The sequence below is a fragment of the Leucopleurus acutus genome, assembly GCF_964270905.1.
Source record: "Leucopleurus acutus genome assembly, chromosome: 1".
Lineage (NCBI taxonomy): Eukaryota > Metazoa > Chordata > Mammalia > Artiodactyla > Delphinidae > Leucopleurus > Leucopleurus acutus.
This window is the reverse complement of record NC_139142.1, coordinates 195,577,719-195,605,613: the sequence shown is the minus strand read 5'-3', so window position 1 is coordinate 195,605,613 and position 27,895 is coordinate 195,577,719. Positions and strand designations below refer to the sequence as shown.

The following is a 27,895-nucleotide window of genomic DNA, read 5'->3' as shown; positions in this document are numbered from 1 at the left end:
ACCAGAAGGCAGAGCTCTCTGCACCTGCCTTGGCCATTTCTTCCCTAAGAGTCAGCAGAGCGCTCGGGCACCCCCTGACGTCGCACCGCTCACCCCTTCCACCCTCCCCAAAGCCCCCATTTCAAGTTCTCTCCTTGAACATAACTCCCGATCTTCCTACAACCCTCCTCGTATTGGGGTAAAGAACTGAAGCTCACTCTTTTCCATACTCGGCTCATCAGTCAATTCTAAAATCTCTTTTCCTTGCAGAGCGCCCATGGGTAAGTTTTTGGGTTTCGGTTGATTTTTTTTTTTTTCCCCTAAAACTTGCCTGAAACCAGTGAGTCTGGCCCTCGCACACCCGGAATCCCAAGGCGAGGAGTGGGCTGGCCAGGAGGGTCCCCGACACCCAGGGCTGTTGAGAACGAGATCGGCCCCGGGGAGCGGCGAGGAGACGCAGGCGAGCTCGGGGCCCGGAGTCGGGCCCCCCGGGCAGCCGCGCCCCGACTCGCCGACCCCCGCGGCGCCGGCGTCTGGACCCCCGCGCCGGGCAGGGCCCTCGGTCCTGGGGGGACCGGAGGGCCGGCCGGCCGGGCCGAAAGCGCCGCGCCGCGGCCTCCGGCTCCTCCTCGAGGCCAGGCCGGTGGGTGGCGGCGGCCCGGGTCCCCGGGGATGGCGGCAGCCGCGCTCCGCCAGCAGGTGGCCCCGGGGTCCCGGCGGCGCCGCCTCCTCCCGGCGCCCCTCCTCCCGCGGGGGCGGTCAGCGCCCCGACCCGGCTGGCACCCCGCCGCCGCCGCCGCCGCCGCCGCCGCCGCCCTCAGCCCGCCCGCCGCGTCCCCGGGGCCGCGCTCGCCGCTGCCGCTGCCGCCGCCACCGCCGCCGCCGCCGCCGCGTCCGGAGCTGCGCCCAGGCCGACTCGCGGCGAGCGCCCAGGGCGCCGGCAGCCCCGGCCCGCCCTCCCCGCCCCCAACTACTCGCTCCCCAACGGAAAGTTCGGCTCCGGCGGCTTCTCGCCCGGCAGCGGGGATGAGCCGGGGTCGGGGGGCGCGCTGAGCGGCGGCCAGGAGGGGGCAACTTCTCCCGGGAGAGCGCCTCCCGCCGGGCCCCGCCGGCCGCAGCCCCCGGCGGGCTCGAGTGGTTTTTCCCTTGCCTGTGCCTCCCCCCTGCGGATCCAAGAGACGGACCTAGGTCCCCGCGCTCCCGCTGCCGGGTGACAAGAGCCAGCGCCGCCGCCGCCGCCGCCGCCGCCGCCGCCGCCGCCGCCTCGGCCGCCGCTCCCTCCGTCCCTCCGCCCGGCCGGCTGGCCGCTCCCGGCCGCAGCCCCTGCCCTGCCCGCCCGCCTGCCCGCCGCACCATGGAGTTCTCGGAGAGGAAGCGGAGCAGGAAATCCCAGAGCTTCAAACTGGTGAGCCGAGGTAAGCGGCTGGCCGGGCCGGGCCGGGCGGGGGGCGTGCGGGCGGCGGAGCGAGGACTTGGCGCCGCGTAAACAGCCCCCGGCCCCTTGCCCGTCGCCCGGGCCGCGCAGCCAACTCCCGCGGGGCCGGGGCTCCCGGGACCCCCCGGTCCCCTCCCGAGGGGGGGGCTGCGGCCGCCGGGCGGCGAGGAAAGTTGTGCCGGGGGGAGGCAGGATGTGATTCCGCGTAAACAAGTCGGAGGGCACATCAGGAAATTAGCAAACAATGACACTTGGGGCGCGGAGAGCCTTCTTTGGTATTCCACTCCTGCGGCTCGGCGGCGGAGTGGGGGAGGACGCCTCTCCATCAGGCGGTGCGAACACCAACCCGGACCAGTGCTTGTGGTGGGTTGGGGGTCGGTGTGTTTTCCAACCCCCGAAGAGGAGGAAGAAAGGTGCTGGTGGCGTTTGGAAGATGGAGAAAGACGCTCATTAGGTGTCCAAGCCCAAATAAGAATTGTTGACATTCAGCGTCTTTTCTGGGTACGTTATTTGGCCTGGAAAGGTGTTTTGGAATAGATCACTTATCCGTCAGGTAAGTATTATTAAAAAAAAAAAAAAAATCCAGCCGACCCCTGACGATTTAACAGGTGTACACCGCAGTCTCTGGGCTTGGGTTTATTTCATCAGGCGAGGGGAAAGTTGAATAGTCCTGCCTGTGGTCAGTGACTTGTTAAGAGTCTCTGTTTTTCCTGATGTGACTTCGAAAAACGATGAGAACTTAAGGGCAGATGTAAAAAAAAAAAAAAATCAAAATGCATTGTGTTACCTTAGAGGCAGGTGACTTTTTTCTCCCCATCATGTCACAAGTCCCAATATTGAGTTTAGAATGCTCCTGTTTAAGTATCGCCTTTGAATCAGCTTGAAGTCAGAACCAAACCAGAGAACCTGTCCACTCTGGTCCTCTGTTGTTTTATCTAGCATGGGCATCAGAGCAGAGAGCAAGGCGATTGTGTGACCAACCTGGAGAAGTCCCATGTAAGCTGATGAAAATTAGAGGGCGACTGCAGTTTCCAGCTAAGCTGAGCTAACTATGATGCAGATTCAGTAAAGCCTGCTTTGGGTTACTCTGAAAATGGTTTGATTATAGACATTTTGGAGATCTACCCCTGTTTCCTCCTGTTGAGTTCGGATACTGTTTAATGAAAAAAGCCTGAAGTAGTTTTACGTATTCAAAATATTTGGCTTTTCCTTGTCTCTACGCACATTTTGTTCCCCCAGCAGCGTTGATTGCTCGGTCATCTGTACTTTAAAAGTCCCTCCGTATTTGACTGGCCTGTTGGTCTGTCTGATTCATTCTGGAATGTAGGCTGCTTTCTTATTTATGACCTCAGGAAACCTACTACTTTATCTTAAAAGTGAGAGGAGTTTTGTAGACCTTGTCCTGGGAGGTCTAAGGCCCCAAAAAGGGAATCGCTGTTAACAAGGGACCTAGTCTAGTTTCTTACCTAAGCGATCCTACTTTTTAGAAACAGACAACTGCCAAAGCACAGTAGCCTCTATAGAGACGCTTGTAAAATACTGTGCCTTAAAGTTTGACTGACATAGCAAGTTTGTTTTTTCCTTTTTTAAAAAAAAATTATGGGTCTGATTTTTCTCTCTGCTCTGCAGGTGCATTTTTAGAACGTAAACGGTTGCATATTAAAGTGCAGTAGCTGAACGCAAGACTCACTTTCTTATCCAAATTATACTATACTTGACATAACAACTCAGTATTTTTCTTGTGTGCTTGCCTGTAAGCTGCTCAAAGCCCGGGGTTTTTCTGGGTAAACTGAGAGTACCAGGTAACTCGAAAGCATACTATTCATCTACTCATGAAAATGGGTTGTAGAGATAAATTTGGCATCTTCCCCTGGCCTCTGATTGGGCAAGCTTCTTTCTATTCCTTGTAAACATACTTGTCATTTGGAAGAAAAGAAGCCTCGTATGTAATTGGCATCCGTGGGCCAAATTTCCTGCGAAAACTGTGTGATCAAGCAGAGCCGTTTTCTAAAGTCAAAGTAATAATGTCAAGTCTGTGTACTTCTCCAGAGTAAGCGAAGTTGTAGGGCTGACCAGTGACTACAAATTCTGTGATTAACTGAGTTCTCGAAAATCATATTTATAAATTAAAGTATAGCTTATACCTACTATATATAATGAGATGCTAGCCTTTCTTGCTGATTCACATCTTGTAGGTCATTAGAATTCTAATTTTTCGTTGTCTTCTCACCCCAGATTATCACCATGAGGTCTGTAAGATCTCAGAATTCAGCACCGATGTTAATGGGAAGGCCAAAGAGACACAACCCATTTTTTTAGGTAGGTTCTCATGTCAATGAATTTCTCAGCAAGACGGCATGGCCATTTGCAATTAGAGAGAAGGGGAAAAAAAAAAAAAAAAGATTGTGCCAGAATGGGAAATGTCTGTCATTGCTTAATGTCTGACATTCTTTTCAAGACCTTTTATTTTACGGATTGCCAATATATCCCTTATTAACATTGCTAAAAGTTGTAATTTCAGACATAAATGTTTATTAGTGTCTACACACAGTGCTAATTATCACTCACACCCAGAGCCAGGCGCTGACCGTGCAGTTCTGTGGCTCTGCGTTCGCCCCATTTACATTGCATATTCACTGGCACGCTTCACCGGCAGTAGTTTGTGTAATTGGGGTATTACATCTTTGACATCTGGGTAACAGAAATTCAATTTCCAAGAAGCTGCTATTTGTTTGGTTCTGCCTCTGCCTTGGGTGGGATAGAGGATTAATATGCTGTCTGACGATAATGTCCCTTCACCTCTGTGGCCTGGTTGCTAATCCTGCCACGACAAAATTAAATTAACTCTCCAGCCAAAAAGCAGAAGGAAGAGAAAAGTGTGATTGTCCGCCGAACCACCTCTCGATAGGACTAGCGATCACGGAGCCGCTTCTCATCTGTCTGGCTTTGTTTTCATTTCACACCAGCATCGGTGGTCAGAGAGAAGAGCCACACTTTGCTCTCCCCACCCTCCTTCCCAGCTCACCCCAGGGCCAAGCAGAGCCAAGCAGCATCTTGGAGGCCATCCGACAAGAGTAGCTGCGTGATGGATAAGTAGGTCCCCCAGGACGATGCCCCTCTCTCCAAGTGTGGTTTTTGGTGCACATACTGTACCTGAGGGGCCTTGCCTGTGCAGTTTGTTATTTGCAGACCATAAGCCCAAAATTAAACGATTTAGGATTTTGCCACGAAGAATGAAGTACCCGTGAGGTTGGAGTGGAGGGTACATCATGGCGCTTGGCCTTCACCTTGCCCATCCCCAATACCGCCTCGAGCCCCAGGGGCAGGGTGAGAGCCGGGTGCCGCACACGAGGAAACAACACGGGAGACGGTCCTGGCAAGAGCCATTGAAAGCAAGGGCCAGAACGGCCGTATCTCTGGGGAGAGTTGATAGGTCTTAAGGAAGCAGGATGTGTGCTCAGACCCAGTGTACTGCCAATTAAAACAACGAGGAAGCCAGGCAGTGGGGCGTTCTCACTCTTTTGCTTTGAGGAAGAGAAAGGGTGGGTTGCAAAGGACCAAGGAGTCAAACAGATAATGAGTAGAGGTAAAGAGGAGGGAAATAATGGCATTTCTTCCACAAGTGAGCACCAGAGGCACGCAAATCTTTCCATCCAGGCAGAGAGCATGACTGAGGCCAGCACTGTTCTTAGCACCTGTTTACTGCTCAGAGGTCTAGAACCCAAAACGTTCACAGTCAAGCGAAACGCTAAGACCCAGCAGGAGCATATTCCTGGATTGTACTCTCTTCAGTTCCTTCAGCTTACTCAGAATCCTGTATTTTCAGTTCCCTAAACTCGATCGGTTGGAAATTCTATATATCAAAGCACCACCCGATCTAACCATTTGAAATGAAGAACTTGCCTATTAGTAGAAAAACGTACATTTATCATAAAAAAGAACATCACATCCTTGGTTTCGTTCATCTCCAACAAAGCAGGCTTTTCCCCCCTTTCTGCTCCCTACTTGAAAAATGGTGAGGGCGCTATACAGTAGGTGGATTCTGGGTACGAGAGAGTGAAGGATGCAGAGCGGGAAGATGCTAGCGCTCGGAATTCGGTAAAAGGTAAACTCTCCACGGGGCAGGGCTGGCTTCGTTTTCCCTAGCTCGAGTCCAGGAAGATAAGAGAACATCAGTGAAAGGCCAGGCGTGGGATAAGTTTCTCAGTTGTTGGTCAGGGAGGCCTTTGACATCAAGAGACAAAAGATGGACCAGCATAAAATGCCTGGGTTATTCTCAGTCTTCTGCTCATTCTGGGAAAAGTGTGATATGGTTCCCAAAGAACATTTCTCTTTTGTGATCTTCAGGTCAGTTTGGAAAAGAAAAAAAGTGGAAGAGCAAACGATGACACAAACCTGATATCTAGAGTAATTGAGAATAGTTACTGATAGCATATGAGAATCAGAATTCTGTTGTTGACAGTGTAATAAAGTGGACTTTTATTTAGCTAATAGTTCTTATTCACAAATATAAATCATGTTTGTTTCGTAAATGGCTTGAGTCTACCCATAATATTACTCATTATGGCGTAGAATTCTGCGCGAGGTCTGTGACATCCAAGGGAGTCTGTTAGCAAAATAGCAGAACGGTTTCACCTATAACGCATTCCTCACACGTGGCCCTCGGGATGCTGTATGGGATTTTCTGTGTTCAAACGTACATATGTGTCATCTTTGATACTATCTGCGCCTGTAAGATTACAGTTCATGTCTCAGGGGAAGAGAACGCTCCAGAATCTGGCAGAGGTTCCCACCTCAAATCCGTTTCCTCAGAATGTTTTCAGGCTGTTGATTCAGGCAGCACATCCAGCGAGGTAGGATAGCTCAGTGGTGTGAATGGCTTGCCTGAGCGCTTTGGGCGTTCCTCACACATTTTTAACTTGATAACAGGATCCGAAGAGGTTACTTTACCCTGTGGACATTGGCTTTGTCAGGTTGGCCGTGATGGGCCACTATAAAGATGGGGCCACTATTTTGGAGAAAAACAACTTAATTCGTTTTGATCCATTCAACAGGTGTTTTTCTGAGAATATATGACGAACTCAGCACTTTTCTAGAGTGGCAGTGGGGTCAGGGGAAACCAAAGAAGTGGCTAGGACAGGGACCCTGCTCTCAAGGATTAAACTCCAGTTGGGGTGATAGGACAAATTCAGGACGCAGCGAAGGAGCGAAATTCAGTCACCCGTAACAGCTGCGGTTGTCTGAGTGCTTTTGCTCTGTGCCCAGCACTGAGTCCAGTACTTGACGTGAAGGATCTCATCTACTCCTCAGAGCAAATCTGTGAGAGCTATCACCATCCCTGTTTTGTAGATGAGACTGAGAGGCGTCAGGTGGGCTGCCACAGGCCTCCCGAGGGACAAGCGCCACAGCCGGGACCCCACGCAGGTCCACCTGAGCTGGAAACACCCCACAGCACGACAGCGTGTGTGCACGATAAATCGCAGATGTGAACCTTCAGGGCAACGAGCAGAAGCAGAGCTGGGAGGGAAGGGTCCCATTCAGGGCCGGGTGGAAAGCTCTGGAAGGGGGAGATCTCGAACCAGGGGAGGATTTGGGTAGGCAGAGGGGAGTTGGAGAAGATTCCAGGTGGGAGGGGCGATGTGAGTCTCGGCAGAGAGCTGAGCATCGCTGTCATCGGACTTTAAGGGCCAGGTGCACTTTGTCGTTTGGACCGCGCGGGCGCATCTGTCGTCCCACGACTTTACGGTGGACCCGTGCGGTAGACTGGGCGGTGTTGTTATTCCCATTCCCCAGAGGAAGAAACTGAAGCTCAAGTGACTTGCTCCTAAGGAGCAGAACCTGGAGTAAACCCAGGTCTCCTATCCAAAGATCTTTTGCCTCCGCCTGGTTGAGCCAGGCAAATCCCAAGGATCATGGGCGAGGCCTCAGCCGGCAGCAGGGCTTTTGGGAAGTATTTTAATGCGACAGTGAACTTACTCTTCATAACTATAATACAAACATTCCATAAAATCTTTTATATTTGGATTTTGTTCTAGATTTACTATTGTAATAGATAAATAGGAAACATGTCTGTTTTTCAGGTGTGTGGTCCATTTATTCATTCAGATATTTATTGCACTCCAATTACGTGTGGGGCCCTGGTCTAGCTAGTTGTTCTTTTTAATGTAAAGTCTGTGACACAACTTTCAGAAGCTGAAGCTCAGGGTGCGGCCGCCAAGCCAAGTGAGCAGGGTGTAGGTCTCTGATATTTTGAATCTCTTTTCAATGGCTTTCTTGATGACAGCGGCCTCTACCAGGGTCCCCAGAGTCTCGAAATTCTCTTTGGGTTGGAAATGCAGCCAACAAGAGTAGGTGTCACTCATCGAGTTTGCTTGTGTCAGGTACCATGCTAAGAGCTTTGGTTTTTTTGGCCGCACTGCATGGCTTGCGGGATCTTAGTTCCCTGGTCAGGGATTGAACCTGGGGCCACGGCGGCAGTGAAAGCACCGAGTCCTAACTACTGGACCTCCCCGGGAGTCCCCATGCTAAGAACTTTGTTACCCCATTATTTGTCCCATAAAAGATATTATTATTTCCACTTCACAGACGAGGAATTTGAGGATTTCACAAAGCAACTCGGTGACAACCAGGATACAAACCAGGGTCTGTCTGTCTCCAAAACCATGCCCTTAACCACGGGAAAGGCTCGTTCAAATGAACTCCTGGCTGGGACCCCAATATGTACAGAAGTGGAAGGGGAGTGGGGCAGCCAGGAGCAGGCGGAAGAAGCCCAGAGCACCTTGTCCCATGTCCTACCCTCCTCTGCCAGCCTCTGCAGAACTGTCAGGGTGCCCTCACCACTGTGTAAAAACCTCTTGTCCAGACGGTTTCCGAGAATTCCTGCGGCGCTGAAAGCATACCTGGTTCTACCGTGGGTCCAAAAATGGCTTCAAAAACAAGAGCAAGCAAAGTCCGATTTGAGAGCCTCTTGAGGAGACCTAAACACTGATGGCTTCTTTCAATGTAAGTGCACATAAGTACCTGTGCTTCTGCAGCTGTGGGTGCAGACTTAGTTGTCCTTGGAGAGCACTTACTTTATTGCCTGAAGTTCTGCAGCTTTTGCTGCTAGGCCTGTCTCATACTTCCATTAATCACTGAGTTAATATCATAACCACACCATGAGGTAGGTGTTATGTCCCTTAGACAAATGGGAAGCTGAGCTCAGAGATGACAGTGACCTGCCTGAGGTCACACAGGAATCAGTAGCTGGCCCCGCTTTAAATCGGGTGCTTTGACATCTAGTTCTGTCCTCTTTTCCTTAAGCCAGAGCGGCCTGTCCTCCCCGTCCCCTTCTGCCCACACGAGCTGATCTTAGTATGTAATTCATTATTCTCTCCCCTGCTCAGAGACTTAAGTGCCTTCTCATGGATTCTAGGGTCAAGGTGAAATCCCTTAACTGAGTCTTGAGTATCCACAGTCTGCCCCTAAACTGCATCACCATCTTCGACTTTGATGTAACCTACCTCCCTGGAACCCAATTGCCCACCCCCAGCAAAGTAGGACTTCCAGGTGAGAAAGGGGGCCCCACCACAGGTAGAAGGAAAGGGGGCGGCCAGAGGCTTGGGCACGGGGAAGCCCGGGACCCATTTAGGAAGAGAGGAACTAAGGTTTGTTTAACATCCACCAAGGTCGGAAAACCCCAGCTTGAATCTCAGGTTAACAGCTCAGCACACCTCGGACAAGACTCTGGAGGGTTTCCTTTATCTTCCATAATGCAATACTGGTGGTGGTCCTGAGCCCCTCATCAGATGCCCTGACAGCACGCAGGACGTCCTATACGGTGAAACACTTTTTCAAACTAGAAAATGCTGTATTCTTATGTTTATCCCCTTCTCCCTTCTCCTCTGACTTAGAGGTTATGCTTTCTTCTTGGACACCTCAGCACTAAACAGGAACACCGCTCTCCCATAGCACTTACCATGGACTGCCTAGTAGTTCCTCATTTTTGTACGTGCCTTTGCTGTGCTCCAGGTCACCCCAAACACTTCCCACGTTGAATTGTGGTCGTTTTTGCCCCCATCTCTCCTCATGTACATTGGAGGATCACAGAGCAAGTGGGACCTGGATTCTGTCTTGAATCCTTTAGACCACTTAGCACAGCATTTTGTTTGATCACAGTAGGTACCCAAATTATCGGTACTCAAGTCTGCGTTATCTCATTGCATGAGTATACTGGATACGGTTGCGTAGGACTCTGAAGATTTGCTTTAAAATATTCTACCGTGGGCTTCCCTGGTGGCGCAGTGGTTAAGAATCCGCCTGCCAATGCAGGGGACAGGGGTTCAATCCCTGGTCCGGGAAGATCCCACATGACGAGGAGCAACTAAGCCCGTGCGCCACAACTACTGAGCCTGCGCGCCACAACTTCTGAGCCCCTGTGCCTCAACTACTGAAGCCCGCACGCCTAGAGCTGGTGCTCCGCAACAAGAGAAGCCACTGCAATGAGAAGCCCGTGCACCACAGCAAAGAGTATCCCCTGCTCGACGCAACTAGAGAAAGCCCGTGCACAGCAAAAAAGACCCAACTCGGCCAAAAATAAATAAATAAATAAATAAATAAAATATACTACCGGCTTGAGATTTTAGAGACAGTTAGCGAACCAAAGATATGCCTCATTTAACTGAAGAAGCTTTGGTCATGTACTAAGCTAGCGTAGAAATTGGGGATTTCTGTTGTTGATGGGTAAGAGACAACTCGAAATATAATATTTTTTTCAAATCTAGAAAAGACCAAAAAGGAGAGGAGCTCGCATGTGAAAGCAGCGGCATGTTGCAAACCCAAACTGAAAAATAACACATGTTCTGCTGGCTCCGTACTCCGCTGTGATTTTGGCACACCTCTATAAAGGGGCTGAAGACTGTCCTGTCCTGTTTGTAAGCCCATGTTTAGAACTGATTGTCTGGTTCTCCACCTGCAGTAAGTTTTCCTACCTGGATTTAAGAAAATCCATGCATTAAGTAGCAGCAGACCTTGGTGAATGGCCCGTTTGGGAACCCTGCCCCAACCCCATCGCACAACTGCACGCACCTGTCTTTCTCATAAGAGCTCGGTGTGGGTCAGCAACCGCCGTATAAGTGAAACATGTGATGCGTTGTGAGAGTTGGCTTTTCCAGTAACGATCGCGACCGCATCGCTGAAACAAAGAAATCTTCATGAGGGACAGAATCTAAGAAGATGTCTTAACAATTTAGCTTCCCTGGTTCCCATGGGAATATGGATGTTTCCTTTTGGAGGAAAAGAGCCCGGCCATCCATAAGGTGAAAGAAAGACTCCGGAACAGTGGGTTTTGCATCTCAAAGTTGAAAATAGATCTAGGACGTTTATGCAACAAGTCTGTTATTCTTGAAAGTAACAGATTATTGGAGAGAACACTACCTGGGAAGGAATGTTAGTGCAGTAGCAGGATGCACGCCGGGACCTATGGTGACTGAGGCAGGGGGCACATGGAGGGCCCCTGGAGAGTCGCCCCCTTGCCTGAACCTCCGGTTGTCTGTGGCTTTCAGATTAGGACCCAGATGACAGATAAGACCCTGCACGAGCTGCCACCTGCCTGCCTCAAGCTTATTCCTGACACTGCCCTTCCCACCAAACCACTTCCCATTCCTGCAGCGGCCTCACTTCCCCTCTTTACCTCTTCGCCTTGGTGGCTGCACGGACCACCTCCTCTGCTGGCAACCCCGCACCTGCACCATGCTCCCTTCGCTTTGCTTGGCTGTCTTATCCCTAAAGGCTCCAAGTTGACTTCCTCCAGGCAGTCTTCTCTGATTTCCCCCTCCCCTCTCCTTCCACAGCATCTCTACCAAAGCGAAGGCACTGCCAGTTTACTTCTGTCTCACCCTCCTGGGTTGGAAACTCCCTCACGGTCATCTCTGTGTCCCCAACGCCCAGCACCACACTGGTCACATCACAAACATCCAAGGATGCTTGGCGAGTGTGCCAGGAGCCCGATTTCAAATTAAAAATAAAGTAGCGAGATCAGCCATCTTGAAGCTTTATCATTCACCTCTTTTACCTCCCAGCTCCCATCCTGGCTGCGCGAGGTGAAAATCTACACATCCTCCTTAGTAGCTACCTGGACCTCACATGGCAGGAGTAACATACACCAACACTGACAATGGAACAGTTACTTTTCATTACACATTTTTTTCCCCTTTCTTACTAGGTTAACAGCAGGCCCCCTTTGATTTCTTTCTTTATTTTTGGCCGAGCCACACGACTTGTGGGATCTTAGTTCCTGGACCAGGGATCGAACCTGCGCCCCCTGCAGTGGAAGTGAGGAGTCTTAACCACTGGACCGCCAGGGAAGTCCCCAGGCCCCCCTTTTAAAGTTTAACTTGGGAATAGGATGCCCTTGTGTGTATCCCAGCCCCCGCCCCCAGGGCCTCGCAGGCTTAAGCTGCACAGTGTGAAGGTGCCCCTGGGATATTGCAGTGCCGTGGGCTTGGCATCTCCTCTGCTGCTCCCAGCCTATAACCACCTCTACTAACTGCCTTGCCCATGAGATCCTCTGTTGACCCCTTGAGTCTCAGCTTGAATTCCTGCAGGGCGAGACTTCAAGCTTCCTGTGTTCCCAGTGCACGATACCTGGCACCAAGTAGACTCTCGATCGCTAATTTTGGATAAATGAATGAGGACCCTGTCAAGACATGTTAAAACGTAGTTTGCCGCCAGTTATTAGCTGATCCGAGTGGGACAGTGTGTTGAGCCGAGACGGTTTTCTTGGGCAGGACTGTCCTGTGCGTGGAAGGAGGTCTAGGTCTCACCCTCTGAATGTTGGCGGGTCGGGAGCATCTCACCCAGTCATTGTGATGATCAGGACTGGCCCCAGCACATGCGAGCCAGAGCGTGATCCTTAGCAGGCCAGGGGCGTGGGGTCCTTTAGCTTTGAGTGGAGAAAAACTATTGCATTGCCATAGACTGGATGCCCTTCCCTCACCGTTCTCTCTCAGATGCCCGTATGAAGGGGGATAACAAATGACAGAGGCTGTGATGGACCAATTCAGCTGCATCACCATCCCGAGAAGAGAGAGATCAAAGGGCACATTCCATTCAAGGTCGGGTTACTGTGCCTCCTTTCCGCACAAAGGACAGCTTATTGCCGGCATATTTGATCATATATTTTAAAACCATGAAGAAGTTTAGACAGATTTTCTTTCGGGATTCCAGACAATCAGTATCCTTGTAAATAAGAATCCATAAAATGGTTTTCTTGGTGTTGTATTTTTTTCCGAGCGTGTACAGATATATACTGTGTTATTTGAATTCCGAGGGTTCTACAATGTTTTTTTTTTTTTTAACTTGGAAATCAAATTTTATATCTGAAAGGTTAATGGAGAAAACTGATTATGCTATCTGGTAACCAAATGTGTGATGAGACGTTTGTCTCTGTAATTAACAGCAAGGGACTTTTATAGTTTCAAAAAATGGAATGCTACATAGAGTATTCTGTGAGCATTTGTTTGGACGCGGTGTCCAAAACAGAGATGTTTATGGATGATATGAAGTTGAACTGAAATGTAATGCAGGTGTCTGCTGTGCATCTCACAGAATTTCTCATTGTCGAAATGGAAGCCAGAAGATTAATAACTTGACTTTGTCATGATAAAATAAGTAATGTGTTCTTGGAACAGTGGTATGTAAGTTACTCCGTAATTCCAAGAATTTTTTTCTGTTCCAGGAATAATATCCTGAACAATCTATTTTTATAGAAAAAGTTGATGCAACATAATAGCCTACGAAGTTGCTTGTATGGCTAAAGGAATTATATCTCAAACGTGACTTGACACCCACACATAAAGTATAAAGAACCCCACAGAAATGCAAGGTTAAGGCACATCTTTTTTTTCTTTTTGCGGTGCGCGGACCTCTCACTGTTGTGGCCTCTCCCGTTGCGGAGCACAGGCTCCGGACGCGCAGGCTCAGCGGCCATGGCTCACGGGCCCAGCCACTCCGCGGCATGTGGGATCTTCCCGGACCGGGGCGCGAACCCGCGTCCCCTGCATCGGCAGGCGGACTCTCAACCACTGCGCCACCAGGGAAGCCCTAAGGCACATCTTGAAAGGAAGAAGTCAGGAGGTGCAAAAGTAAAGGTTCTTCTGTGAACATTAACTCACCCTCCTCACACGTATATAATTTTTTCAATTACCAGCAAGACTTTAATGGGCACCTTAATAAGCATCGTGTGAAATACGGTGGAGCAGCGCTTGCTGTGGGAATGGGGGCTCCAGAGAGCCCTGTGAGCTGTTTAACTCCGCCCCGAAAGCCGGAGCAGTGCAGCCATGAGGGGCTCAGACCTAATCCATCTTCCTCTGGTTCCCTTTGGTCATTTTGGGTAACTCAGTCTTATCCTTTGTGAAATGGGGGAAACGGTGCCCTGTCTGTCGTCTTCGATAAACTAGGAAGGCGCTGAGGATGAGACGCGTTCCCTTGGGAGAGCTTGCCTAAAAGACACGATTGACTCTAGGCACCAAGTGGCCTCATCTTGCAAACCCCACGACCCACGGAAACAGGGAGAACATCCGTCACAGATGTTGGTTGACGCCTTGTACGTCAGTAGTGTTTTGGGGTTTCTTTTTCCGCAGCTTTCCTCAACAGTAGCGTCCCAGCATAGCTGATACTAGAATTAACCCATTCCTGTATCCATTGGTAGGTCTTTATTGAGCAGCCCCTGGTGCCAGGCTAGGAGATTTGACAGCCCACTCGGGTGTGACAGGAACACAGAACCAGGGGACCTCACCTGGGGAGTTAAGGGATGTGACCCTTGAGAAGAGGACATTTAAGCAGAGAAAGACCTGAAGAGTAAGTATGGGGATGGGGCCGAGGCTGTGAGTCGGCCAGGAAATGACAGGGCCCCCAGAGCCGAAGACCTTCCTTAGAGCTGACGCAGGGAGCCCTCTGGCCGTCCAGGACAGTCGCTAATGGGATTCGGATTTAATTGTCCTGAAGCGAGGCCTGGGCGCTGGTATTCTGTCACAGTTGTCCAGGTGATTCTCCTGTGTGTCAGACCCCAGAGCCGCCATCTAGAACAAGGCGAGACGTGGCAGTAGCCAAGGCTGGACGAGCCCCCCAGCGCGAGCGCTGGGCCCCATCCCCAGGTGGCCGGCATCCCACCGAGGCAGGCCACGACGTGATGCGGTTTGCATTTCTGAAAGATCACCCTGGCTTCAGGATGGACGTGGCTGGGCGGGGAGCAGTGCTGAGGGCTTTTGGCCGTAGCCCCATCAGGTGGTAATGGGAGGCGAGTGGAAGGACTGAAGAGCAATCTAGAAGTTATAATAAGCAGGACTCGGTGATTAATTGGCTGTGAGAGGGGAGGGATGGGAAATGAGGCCCAGGTTTCTGGCTTGGACAGCGGGTTGGTGCTATTTATTAAGGCTCGGGGATCGTCATCATAAAATACATTTTTGGATGTGATTTTAAGGTTGCTCTTGAAATGTGCAAGTGGAGCCGTCCAGTGGGCAATTGGATATGTGGCCTGGAGCCCCGAAGTGGGATCGGGGCTCCTGCAGACAGATGGTCGCTGGAACCAGAGAGAGGCTGGGGGATCCAGGAAGTGTGCGGAAAGACCCCGGGGACACTTGGCATTTAAGGCAGTGGCCGTGACCTGTAAGTGCGTGGTCAAGTCAATGTAGCAGATTGTCACCAACAGGAACAAGAAGAAGAAGAGAAATAGAAAATATCAGAGTGTCTTGCGTGCAGGAAGGATACATTTGTGAAACTTTGGTTTTCTTGCTGTGAGTCACAATCAAAGAAGTTCGGAAGCCTCTGATTTAAGTTGCGGTTGCCTCACCCCTGGAGATTTCCCCTTGGCCTCACGCCGGGAAGGCGACCACTGCCAACCTCCAGGTGCCTTTGGGCCCAAAGTCATCAGAGTTTCTTGAGATTCTTGGAAGAGAAAGGTGCTGTGAATGTGATCCGTTTTCATCATCATTAACATTATTTACATTGAAGATGAAACTGTATGACAGCATGTGTATTTAAGTTGGAATATTTTTAAAACTTTAAATGACTGAAGAAATATAATACCGCCAGTCCTTAATCTTGTTCATCCTTAACTGACCCACGGTGTAAATATGTGAATTAATATCTCAGTCAGGAGGGGGGATGTGTACTTCTGTACTAGCATTCTTTTTGAGTTTTCTGTACAGTAGAGCAGAGGGTCAAGATTTCAGATTATATTGAAAAGGATTGTCTCTTTCCAGACAGTAAATTATGAACATTTTCTCTCATATTGAATGAAGGCAAGATTTTGGTTATGCTACTCTAGGAAAATGGAAGCAGCCCTTGATCTACAATCTTGCTATGTTTTTCCTGTGTGTACCGTCAGCCTTCGAAGACTTTTGCTTTATGTTTCACAGAACCATGAACACAAAAAAATTCTTATTCTCCTTTTTCCAAGTTAAAATATTTGGCTTTTGTAGAACCAACAGGACTCACATGAACCATGTTTTGAATTTATAGGACACGTCTGAGCCGCCTTCTTTTAGTTTGAAACAGTACAACTAAGTTGGACTCCATAAACATAGCTTGGTCCAAAGGTTTCATTGTTTCCACCATGTGTATTAAGATAAGTAGGGGGTTAAGGTGCTGACTAGTTCAAACAGCGCCCAGCGCAGGTCACAACAGCTTCCTGGATGCCACGCAGAGGGACTGTTTTGGGGATGGAGCCCTTCCTGCCATCCAGCTAGTTCGTTTCCCGAGCGTCTTAATAGAGCAGTGAGGCTCATGGACCTTGGAGTGTGGTGGGTCTCTAATTTCTAAACTCAAAGTCTCTGTTTTCTCCTGGGTAAGATGTATTCATAACATCCGAACCTCTTAGCTTTGTGATCAGGACTAAGTGTAGGCAGCATGCTCGCCAGAGGGACTGGTGCATAGTAAGTGCTCCATAAATGGTAGCTTTAACACTTTTCCCCCAAGTACGTCCAAATTCCTTTAAAAAAATACGTGCTTGGGCTTCCCTGGTGGCGCAGTGGTTGAGAATCTGCCTGCCAATGCAGGGGACACGGGTTCGAGCCCTGGTCTGGGAAGGTCCCACATGCCGCGGAGCAACTAAGCCTGTGCGCCACAACTACTGAGCCCACGTGCCACAACTACTGAAGCCGTACACTGCAATGAAGAGTAGCCCGCGCTCGTCACAACTAGAGAAAGCCCTCGCACAGAAACGAAGACCCAACACAGCCAAAAATAAATAAATTAATTAAATTAAAAAAAATACATGGCTTGTAATGAGCTCCAAAAGAAAGTCATCTTAGGCCTATATCCCAGGGGTTGCAAAATATGCCTCACCCTGGCTCCTCCTTCCTTGACCTTCTTTTGCTGCCATCTCTGGCCACCTACTTCCCCTTCCTGCCCAGCTTCATCTTTCCTGAGTGACTTAGAGAAGATTTTTTTATGTCCAAAGCTGCCTCTACCAGTTGCCTTATACCCAGCTTTACATTCCCACAGGGAGAAGATGGTACATAATTCTTCCAGATTATTTTTTTCTTACAAAAAAGTAATACATATTCATTCCAAAACCACTTTGAAAGTTTTAACGTATGACGTTGAAAACAAGGTATAAAGTAAAAAATCCTGTCCCAGTCCCACTCTCCAGCGATAACCATTGTTTTTTTTGTTTTGGTTGCACCAGGTCTTAGTTGCAGCGGTAGGCAGGCTCCTTTAGTTGCGGCTCGCCAGCTCCTTAGTTGTGGCACACGGGCTTCTTAGTTGTGGCATGTGAACTCTTAGTTGTGGCATGCATGTGGGATTTAGTTCCCTGACCAGGGATCAAACCCTGCATTGGGAGCGCAGAGTATTATCCACTGCGGCACCAGGGAAGTCCCGATAACCACTGTTAACAACATGTGTGTGTAAAAAGTACACGTGTGTGTGTTATAAAAAGGAAAATTGAATCATCCTGTATAACGTTTTGTAACTTCTGTTTTGCTTAACCAAATCTCCGTCTGTTCCACACAGGTGGAGTGTCTAGTTTGAGCCAAGGAGTTAGGCCCTGATTATCCAGTGGTGGAGGAAGTAATCATGGTCTCAGACGTCGTGGAGTTTCTAGTTTATCCTTCACTTACTTCCACATGACTATAAAAGGTCCACTTCATTCTTTACAGACATGTAAAGATATACTCTAATCTCATTGTACTGATATGCCATAATTCACTTATCTAACGCTCACTGATCGATGTCTGGGTGGTTCCCAGTGCCTCCCTAGCAAAATGATGCTACTGTGAATGTCCTTGTACTTGTGTCATGGGTACTTGTCTGATGAACGTTTCCGCAGGATAAATGCCTGTGAATGGAATTGCCGAATTCCCTCCAAAAAGATCCCCCAACAACAGCCTATGAGAGGGGACCGTAATCCTACACCTTCATCCAAAATGGGCTTTATGAATCTACAGTTTTTGCCAAATTAATAGATAAAGAATTTCACATTATTTAACTTTCATTACCTTAATAATTAGGGACCTTAAGAGATTTGAACTATTTATTTCTCGTGTGAATTGCACGTGCACGTCCTGTGCCCATTTTCCATTGCCAGTGCGTGTCCTTTTCTTCATTGACTTATAAGACCTCTCCCGTGTATTTGGGACTTTAGCTCTTTGGCTTGAGTATTCCTGAACATTACTTGAAGTGGTGGCTTCTGACCTACCCACGTAATGTGGCTGGAATTACAGTCCATGTCTGATGAAGGAACGTTGTATTGGGAGGCCATGTTGTATTTACTGTAAAATCAAAGTTTTCCATGTTATAAGAACACTCGGGGGAGAGGGAAGTAGATAAACTCTCTGAACTGGTTGGGCAGTTGCAGTGGTATCATCGCACTCTCTTCTTCTCATAGAAGTTTATTCTCCTCGGTAGATGTTCTTTGAGGGACACGTTTGAGAAGCAGTGTGACAGTCCATTTGGATTCATTTCCTGGCATTTCTCCGCTCCCCTGGCCCTTCTTACCCGTCTTAAGCCCTTCTTGCCCTTTCTGCTTTGAAGGCCTGTTTTCCAGCCTGGACCCATGGCATTCTGTCTTGGGACCTGTCCTGGCGTCACCTCCTCAGCCTTGATTAAAAAGAGCTCTGGCCTCCAGCCCTGGCTGTGGGTAGCGCTTGCTGGGTGCGCCTGCCCACGTGTTAGGAGAGAGGCCCTGGGTGCTTAGAATCGTTTGGGTCCCGTGCTAGGCTGTAAACTCCTGCAGGGGAGAGAGAGACCGTATCTTGTATTTCTTTTCTTTTTCTCTCTCTGCTCCCACAGTATCTCATATTTAGTAGTAGTACAGTAAATGTTTATTGAATGGATGAACGAAACTGGTATTATCTAAACAGATTTGAAAGGAACCTCGTTGTCCTTTCAGTGAAAACGCCATGTACGTGCTGAGCTGCTTAATTATTTTCCACCTAAAACTTCAGCTGAACGGGAGGGTCCTCCAGCACGTGGCAGCACGCAGGCGGGTTAACGCCTCCTGTTCAGAGCTTTTCTCAGTGGCGTTTAGACCCCGTTGTGTCCTAGAATGGACTCCAAGGGCTGTTTCAGGACTGCGGGTTCCGGCACGTTCTCTTCAGTAGAGCTCGCTTCCTCTTTATTTTGGCGGGTTCCGCTTCAGATTGCTGGGGAGGGAAGGGCTCACTTGGTAACCACCGCTCTGTTCTGTAGGGCTTCTCAGACCGTTCTTGCTGAGTTGGAACCCCAGGCTTGCGTGTCCCTGGTAAACATGGCTGTGGTCCCTGGGGACGGCCAGTTGTGACCCTGCTGGCATCTGCAAGCCAACACGGGTTTGGAGTGAGGATGCCAACCCCAGGTCCGCTCAGAGCGCAGAGTGTGCCCCAGATGCCTGCCTCTTTGGCTCACCTGTCAAGCCATGTGGTGAAGAGAGCCGTGGCCTGGGCCTGACGGACCCTGCCTCCTTTCTCCTGCTGTTTCTCTCACTGCTGTCATTTGACAGGTTGTAGTTCAGCCTTTTCTGCAACACGGCTCCATGCCAACTTCTACTCGTGTTTGAGAAGAGTTATTTGCAGCGTTCAGTATAAATCCTGGTCATCTTAGTATTTCTCACTGATAAACTCAGCGTTCTTCTATTTAACATATCATTACCTGGAAAATGCAAGGAGTTTTAAAGCTTTTTTTTTTTTTGAAACGTATATCCACAGTGACACGCAGCCATCACCACTGTTTCCAGAACTTCTTCAACATCCCAAACAGAAGGAGTTCTTACTGTCACTCCTGCACATCTTCCGAGATGCCCCTCCTCTGTTTCTAGAACTGGAAAGGTCAGCTCTTTAGACCATAATGTCGCCCAGCCTCCTCCCTGGAAGCTACAATTTGAGTCTACTTTTTCCTCGTGGATAAAGAACAATGTCGGGCTTCCCTGGTGGCGCAGTGGTTGAGAGTCCGCCTGCCGACGCAGGGGACGCGGGTTCGTGTCCCGGTCCGGGAGGATCCCACGTGCCGCGCAGCGGCTGGGCCCGTGAGCCATGGCCGCCGAGCCTGCGCGTCCGGAGCCTGTGCTCCGCAGCGGGAGAGGCCGCGGCAGTGAGAGGCCCGCGTACCGCAAAACAAACAAACAAACAAAAACAAAAAGAACAATGTCAGTAATAACTCGTAGTGTATTTGAAGATAATTAAGTCACTCGATAGCCATATACCTCTCAGAGAAACTACCTGACTTCTTTAACCTTTCCTTGTTCCTTTCATCTTTTTCGTTGACTTTTGCACGCTCTCCTCAAGTTTCTCAACAGGCTCTTTAAAAGAGCGCAAAACCTGGACATGATGGGAGTTCCCTGGTGGCCTAGTGGTTAGGATTCCAGGCTTTCACTGCCGTGGCCCGGATTCAAGCCCTGGTCAGGGAACTGAGATCCCACAAGCCCCGAGGCCCCAAAAAACCAACCAACCAACAAACAAACCCAAAACTGGACATGATACCATAGTAAGAGTCGACCCATACTGGATGCAGTGGTGACTGTCCCTCCGTGCTTTAAGTGCCTGTTGGGCCTTTGGTAGAGGTGAGTTACCCAGTGGCACCCTGGGGATGGACTTGACGGTGGGTCAGGGCACGTGAGGAGCTGGAGATGACGCGGTTCTGACCGCTGTGACCGCTGCCTGCCACGGGGACGGGGAGTCCAGGAGGAATAGATGGCCTCACTTCCCCAGCTTGGACACAAATGAGGTGATAGCTCTTTTAATGTTGAAATGAGGGTTTTGAGCTCTCTGCATTGTTAGATTAATAGGAAATCTGGTATCTCCGAATACAATGACCTTCCACCCCCTGAATTGTTGGTGAACCCCAGGGGCTGACTTAGTCTAGAAGGCCAGCTACCACTAGTAGTAATAGTAGCTGCTGCTACTACGGGAATAGTTCAGGAGCATTGCTTCATCCTCAGCTTCATGTACATTTCCAACTGCCTGCCGATTACCTAAGCTGCCTTTGTCAAAACTAGCCTCATTGTATCGCCACTTCCCTGCACCCTTCTAATTCTCTGACTGGTGTTAGCATCCATCCAGTCCCCCAAACTAGAAACCTTGGAGTTATCTTTAATTGATTCTCCTTCACATCCCACCCCCATCCCCACATCCAGTGCATCACCAAGTCTCTCTGGGGAACCTTCTTAAATGTCTCTCTTTCCATCTTATCTCTCCAGTCCCATCCCCCAGTACTGGTACAGACTGGCACGGTCACTCACAGAGCCTTTAGCAACAACCCGCTGGCTGGTTTCCCCTGCCCACACCACTTTCACCACAGTTTTGCCAGATTTGTTTTTCTAAAGGAAAGGTCTGATTATTCACCATCCTTATGTTAAAAGAGGTAATGAATTTTAAACTACCCAGAGATAACTACCCAGTTATCTCCAGCGCAAAATTTTTCTTCCTTAACCTGGTACCTTACTGGGATGACCTCACTGTACGTTTCCACTTCATCACCTGCCACTTCTCTTTATGAGCCTTAAACTCCCGGCACACAGACCCGGCACACAGACTGCTGTTCAGGAAGAAGGGTGGGAGGTGATACAGCTGTGGCATCAACTCAGACAACAGTGAGCTTCTGTCCGGGGCCAGAAGAGTGATGTTTGGGGGGGGGCCACCGTCCCCAGCCCTGAGGGAATGGGAGGTGAATAATTTTCATGAGGGGCTGCAGGGAGGCAGGGACCTCAGAGAAGAGCTGATTTTTATCTCTAGCAAGGAAGCAGAGGCATCTGCAGATCGTGGGGCAATCTGCTACCTGGAGTTCCGGGGGCACAGAGTTAAAAGAGGCGTAGGGCCAACAGGCTGGGGAGAATCAGGACCATTTCTTAGAACAACAAACCAGTATAAAGGGATTTGGGTAGAAGATGTTGAGAGGTTTGGAGGGGGAGTACCTTTCAATTTGGACAAGACGATTTTTGTATCTCTGGGGCCCAGGAGGTGCTTGATAAATGTTTATGGAATGATTTATTTCTGGTACTTTTTCAGTCCATCCTATTAATATATTGTTTGTGTATAACCTTAGGATCACATTTAATTCTACTGGACTTCACTCTGCTTTTGATAGAACATTTCTTTCATTTACTTAAGAAAGGTATACGGAATGCCTACTGCACGTCAACACCAGTTAATTTTCAGGGCCAAGATATGGTGACTGCTCTTCGTGAAAAGAAGGCATATAGAAACGGACATATAGTGTTTACGTACGTCAGCTCACTCTACGTTTGGGCATTACCGTCTTTTTTTCTTTTAATACCCCAAACCATGAATAATCGTGTTCTGCGTAGTATATCTTTCTCTCCTGGCCAAGTTAAAGGAGATCCTGTATGGTGACTTGTGTGTTGCAAGACTCTGTATGTATTATATAAATTCTTTACGTAAAGGAAAGTGATCTTGTAGAGTCTTGAGGTTTAGCAAAGGGTAGAATCCAGCCTCCTATCTTTTGTAGACCTTGTCCAAAGGAGTCTAGTCAGTAAGCGCTCAAGACGTTTTTCATTTAAGGCTGTTTTACCCATAAGGCAGCCACATAGCACGGGTCCACGTTAGTAAGATTTCTTACTGTTTCGTCTTTTCTAAAAAGATGCAGCCCCTTGCGGGTAAACATCAGTAAAGGCATAGTTAGGTTTGGAAAGGAATCAGGAAAGTGCACAGGTTTCCTTAGGGAATCCTGCTTCTTTAGAGCTTCCTTTTCCTGACATTTATACGTGGAGAAGACATTGCCTTAAAACTGGAAAGACAAAGAGAGGTCAACTAGTGCTTCGCATCTCAATCTCTTAATACTTCCTGCCCTTTTTTGTTTTTGTTTTGGAATCAGAGAACTCGGCTTCACTGTGACAGTCGGAATAAGCCCACTTTTTCTTTCTTTCTTTCTTTCTTTTTTTTTTTTTTTTTTGCAGTACGCGGGCCTCTCACTGTTGCGGCCTCTCCCGTTGCGGAGCACAGGCTCAGCGGCCATGGCTCACGGGCCCAGCCGCTCCGCGGCATGTGGGATCTTCCCGGACCGGGGCACGAACCCGTGTCCCCTGCATCGGCAGGCGGACTCTCAACCACTGCGCCACCAGGGAAGCCCAAGCCCACTTTTTCTGAAAAGGACTTTTAGAGGCGTTCGGTGCCCTGTGAACATCTTGGTAACGGAAAAACCTGCATCCCTCCTAGACTGCCCTGTGTCTCCCTAGGTTATGCCCAGCAAGGTCTGGTTCAGAATTCATTTTACGGTTCAGGAAGCTGAAGTAGAGAAAGGCAGGTGGCTTGTCTTGTATCAAGTAGCAGGTCAGCGCAGTTGGGAAGCGAGTCCAGGTCTGGGGAGCACCAGCCCCGGCCTGTCCCCTGACCCACACACCGGCGTCCGTGGTCTGAGCCTCTGCGGTGCCCCTGCTTGCCTGCGGTCCGCACCCATTCCATCCCAGTGCGTGCAGGCAGCTCGGCTTTCTCTGTTGTCCACACCTTCGGTCTCCCCGGCCCCCGGCCCTCTGCTCCATCCCTCCCAAACGTGCTTGTGCGAGGACACTCTCCCCTCTCTGCAGAGCGCATCATCGCCAGCCAGCCTGTGATCCGGTTCCAGGAGCTCTTTCCCCAGGCGGTACGGTCAGGGCTGCTCCCGACTTCTCTGGCTACAGGAAGGACAGTTCAGTTACCCATTGTCCCCTGGGGACGCCCAGCGTGTGTCCTCTAAGAAGCTCCCCGCAACCAGCCCGTTTCCAGCCTCCCCCACATCTCTCAACTTTCCTCTCCCTGACTTGGGCAGTTGTTGCACTTTGCTACGTTCCGTGCTTTCGGATGCCCCGCAGTCAGACGGACCGTGCGCTGTCTTCTCAGGACGTCAGCCAGCTCCGCTGCCCTCCTTCACAGACCCCTGTTTCCCTCCTCCTCGGTCCCAGGTCCTGATCTGTTGTTGTGGTTTGCTTTTAGTTTTGATTTTAGAAGAAGCGTTTCTGAACGTCAGCCCACAGCCAGGATCCCCCTTGATGCTTGCGCCTTCTTTCCTCCACCGAGGAACCTGGACTTCCACGTGAAAAGACCAAGTGCGCAGAATTCACACTGTAGTTTCAGTCTTGTAATTTTCAGAGCTACAACTTCTAGGGCTGTGAAACTAAGGTCATGACAAAGCAGATTTGCTCTTAGAAAGTTCCAGGATCCTCATGACTTCTTTCCCCGCCCAAGACAGCACTTTATCATAGAATTCAGTCCCCGCAGCAGAGGTGGAGCCTTTGGAAAGAGAGCATCCCTTTTGCTGTGATGTGTCACGGTTCATGTGCTGCAGGCACTGACCCAGGATCCAGGCCGTGCGCCTGTCTTCATCTGGCTTGGCCGGTGCAGCTCTCGCCAGGGATCCAGGAGGGAAGGCAGTGGCAGCCACCGGCCAGTGCCAGCTAAGATCAGTGTGCTGCAGGTGGACGCATGTGCAACGTCCTTGATCTAGAAGATCAAGAACAAAAACCCTGCAGGCAGGAAGCTCCTTCTTGCCGAAACTGCGCTGCTAACCTAGCCAGGAAGGTTTAGCTTTAGGATGCTGAAACTAACACCAACCACACTGGCATACAGATTTATCTTTCAGAATTCCTCTGGGACCTCTTCCAGACACACCCTGTTCCCCAGACATCTTGAGAAACTTGTAAATTCTGCTGACTCTGCATGACTTAAATTGTGCTTGGTCATGCATTCTCCTAAAATCTGGAACGTGATTTATTGTTTCTATATTGTCATTGTTGCAGGTGTTCGAAGTGAAAAGAGTTTTATTACAAATTAAAATATTTCTCCTCTCAAGCACATGCCCACACAGAGCAGAATTGTAAATCTGGAAACCTGTGTTCCTTCTGTGTTTGCTCATGTTAGATGGTAGACAGTTAATATTTTTATTATTTTAAAAATTGAAGATACTTATTTGAAAACAGTATATAAAAGTTGCCTTATATTCAGTAATGTCTTCATATATTAATTAGCTAAATATCTAACTAGACAACACAAAATACCTACATTCATTGTGCAGTTAGTGCTACAGAGAAACCTGGCTAATATGATGCTGAGTGCATTAAAACGTGATGGTATTAAATGTGCCAGATTTATCTGCAAGAGCTGTGTTTTTCCTGATAGATACTTTCTGTGGGCCTTTTCCTTTTCTTGTAGTTGAAATCGCAGGCATTTAGTAGAGTGACTGTATGAGTGTGTATACATACCCTGACATTAGACTTTTATTTTAACACCCAGATTAGAGAGAAAAAAAAAAAAAAACTACTTCTCTTAATCTTTGTAAAGATACTGGCTGATGACAATTTAAGAGGACAGTATGTTTGAAATAGCTCCTAATACATCTAGGCATCCTCTAATGTTATTATTTATAGAAAATATTTTATAGCTGTATAATTTGAATCATGTTTAAGTAATATTTATTAAGTACCCTCAGTGCAATACAGATACTTTGGTTCAAAAAAGAAAAAAAAAAAATCCTCTGAGGAAGGAAGATTCTTAAAAGAGAGGCTTGCATCTGGAGTCAGTAATCATTCCCATTTCCAAAGAAGGAAGAAGGGGTGGCCTTTGTTTTGGTTTGGTTTGGTTTGGTTTGGTGGTGGATTATTTTTTCTTTCGCTAATTTACAGTGATATCTCTGGCCCCATTTCCATTAGGAGACGAAAGCATGGAAATTAAAAAACAAATTACAGGAATGAGAAGATTACTGAATGACAGCGCTGGGAGGATCTACCAGCGTGTGGGCAAGGAGGGGGAGAAGTTGAAAGAAGAACCCCAGGATCTGGATTCCATGTGGCCTCCGCGTTTGAACCCTGTGGAGGCCCTACCGAGCCTCCACCCGTCTTCCCGGGGTGCGTGGAACGAGCTACCAGCCCAGAGCGGGCGGTTCTCAGGGCAGTATGGTACCCGCTCCAGAACCTTCCAGAGCCAGTCTCACGCCGCCGGGAGCTCCAATGGTATGGCTGTCATCAGATGCCCACAACGCTTCCGGGGCCGTTGCCCCAACGTGTTTTCTGTCTAAATATTCAGCATGTTCTTTGAGTTCAACATATTAAACCCTCCCTTAATCACCCACCCGCCTTAGCTGAGTTATCTTAAAAGACCGGGAAGACATAAGGGAAGAAGTTGAAGAGCATCAAAAACCAGAATTGAGATGCAGGAAAACCTGGGGGTTCTCCATTAGAAGGGATAGTTTCTTGGTAGAGATTTTAGCCCTTTAAGAGGTTTAAAGCCATCATTTGCAGAGATAACGATACTATTGTCACAAAAGACTGAACAGTTAGGGCAGAAAGAGCTCCTCCCGCTCTGTCATTAAAAGAAGCTTCCTGGTCACGCGGCGTATTAATACGTCCCCTGGCCTAGGCTTGTGCTTTCTTCATTATCCGAAGAGTCAGATAAAGGCAGGACTGATGACCCCGCCCCCAGGTGACACCTTCACTTCAACCTCACATTCAAGCTACTGAACCTGTTGAGCCATATTTTACAACCTGCTTCATTCAGGTTGAAAATTATTCCTTTAAAGTAAAATTTCCTTAATTTAAATTCCTAATTTTTTTTTAGTAATTTTTATTGGAGTCTAGGTGATTTATCATGTTGTGTTAGTTTCAGGTGTACAGCACAGCGAATCAGCTATACACATACATATATATCCCCTCTGTTTTAGTTTCTTTTCCCATATAGGTCACCACAGAGTACTGAGTAGAGTTCCCTGTGCTAGACAGTAGGTTCTTATTAGTTATCTATTTTAAAGTCCTAATTGTTAAGAAAAAAAAATCAAATGGCAAATTGTTTTTCAAAGCATAAGGAAAAACTTGATGATTTCTCCATTCACGTTAATTTTCCCTCCAGTGACATGAGATGTTACTCGTTCTATAAATTATGTACAGATGTGCAGAACTGTAGTTTTCACACAGAGAACAAGAAGAAAGGAAGAATGCGTTTTCAGTTTCCTTGAAAAGTTAAGGATTTTTTTTTTTCCCATACATCGTCCTTCAAGAAAAAGAGAACGACTGTGATTTTATTTTTCTTTTTAAACACAATTTGCAAGAACCAGTTCAGAGGTATGAAGAGCCATTCTGAGCCACTGCTGATGAGACAGGGAGGGACCCCAAAAGATGTATGGGTGTCTTCTCTCTCTCTTAATTTTACATAAGCCAATATCAGATTCACATGCTGGCATGCTTCCAGGTTAGAAGGAGATGGCTCTTTTAAGGCTCCTTCATAAAAATAAAAGGGCAGTTCTCTTTAAAATTAGAAAATGATTTATAACAAGCTGAAAAGGGTTGGTTTTGTCCTCTAAAAATGATAAAGATAGACTTGGAATAGTGACTAGGAATATTCTACAACGTCCTCCTAACTCTACTGCCATGGGAGAAACGATGAGAGAACTAAAATAGCCTTAGGTATGTATGAAGTTAGTAAGCCCCGCATCAATGAGCGTTGGGTGAACAATGTGCTGTTTTCCAGGATACAACAAGGATAGTGGATTTACTTTGGAAAATATTAGTAACGGTAAAAGTTGAAAACATGAATTCCCCCATATTCGTTTAAACATAGATCTTTTTGTGTTGACTGCTTGCATATTTTCGATAGGAATGCATTTGGCGTCTCGTTGGAATTATCTGCACTTTTAAAGTTGTAACATCTCAATGTGCTACAACTCTGAATGTCAATAATTACGCTGTTCCAAAGATTAAGTATATCCACAAATAATGCATATTGCAGGATGTAAATTACATTTAATGTATACTAAAAGATATCACTGGACCAAAACCTTAGAACTTCCCTCTTCCACCTGTGAAAAAACCGAAGCGATAGCAGTCTCTTAGCCTGCTCCACTTAAAGGTAGCAGGGTTGGATACTGAGACTGGGAGAACTGCGCTGAAAGCGTGTTTTTCCAAATGTCCCATTTTATTACAGGGATAATAGGAAGATATTTGTTTACATGTAAGGGAAACAGGATAGTTTCATGAAGGAAGAGATACTAAATTTAAACAGTGGAAAAGAGACTAAAGTGCAATTAAAGAAATGGGAACGGAAAAAAGAT

At 48.3% G+C, this 27,895-nt stretch overlaps 1 protein-coding gene across 1 annotated transcript in view; it reads left to right on the top strand.

Annotated features, from left to right (window-relative positions):
* Positions 1-56: 56 nt before the first annotated feature.
* The window catches only part of BEND7 (BEN domain containing 7), a 77,903-nt gene continuing 50,064 nt past the window's right edge, over positions 57-27,895 (top strand). The window contains exons 1-4 of the mRNA XM_082855442.1: positions 57-260; positions 1,156-1,394; positions 3,650-3,733; positions 25,506-25,805. Of these exons, the coding sequence (XP_082711568.1) occupies positions 1,334-1,394; positions 3,650-3,733; positions 25,506-25,805 (445 nt within the window). The 5' untranslated portion in view covers positions 57-260; positions 1,156-1,333. The remainder of the gene's footprint in view (positions 261-1,155; positions 1,395-3,649; positions 3,734-25,505; positions 25,806-27,895) is intronic.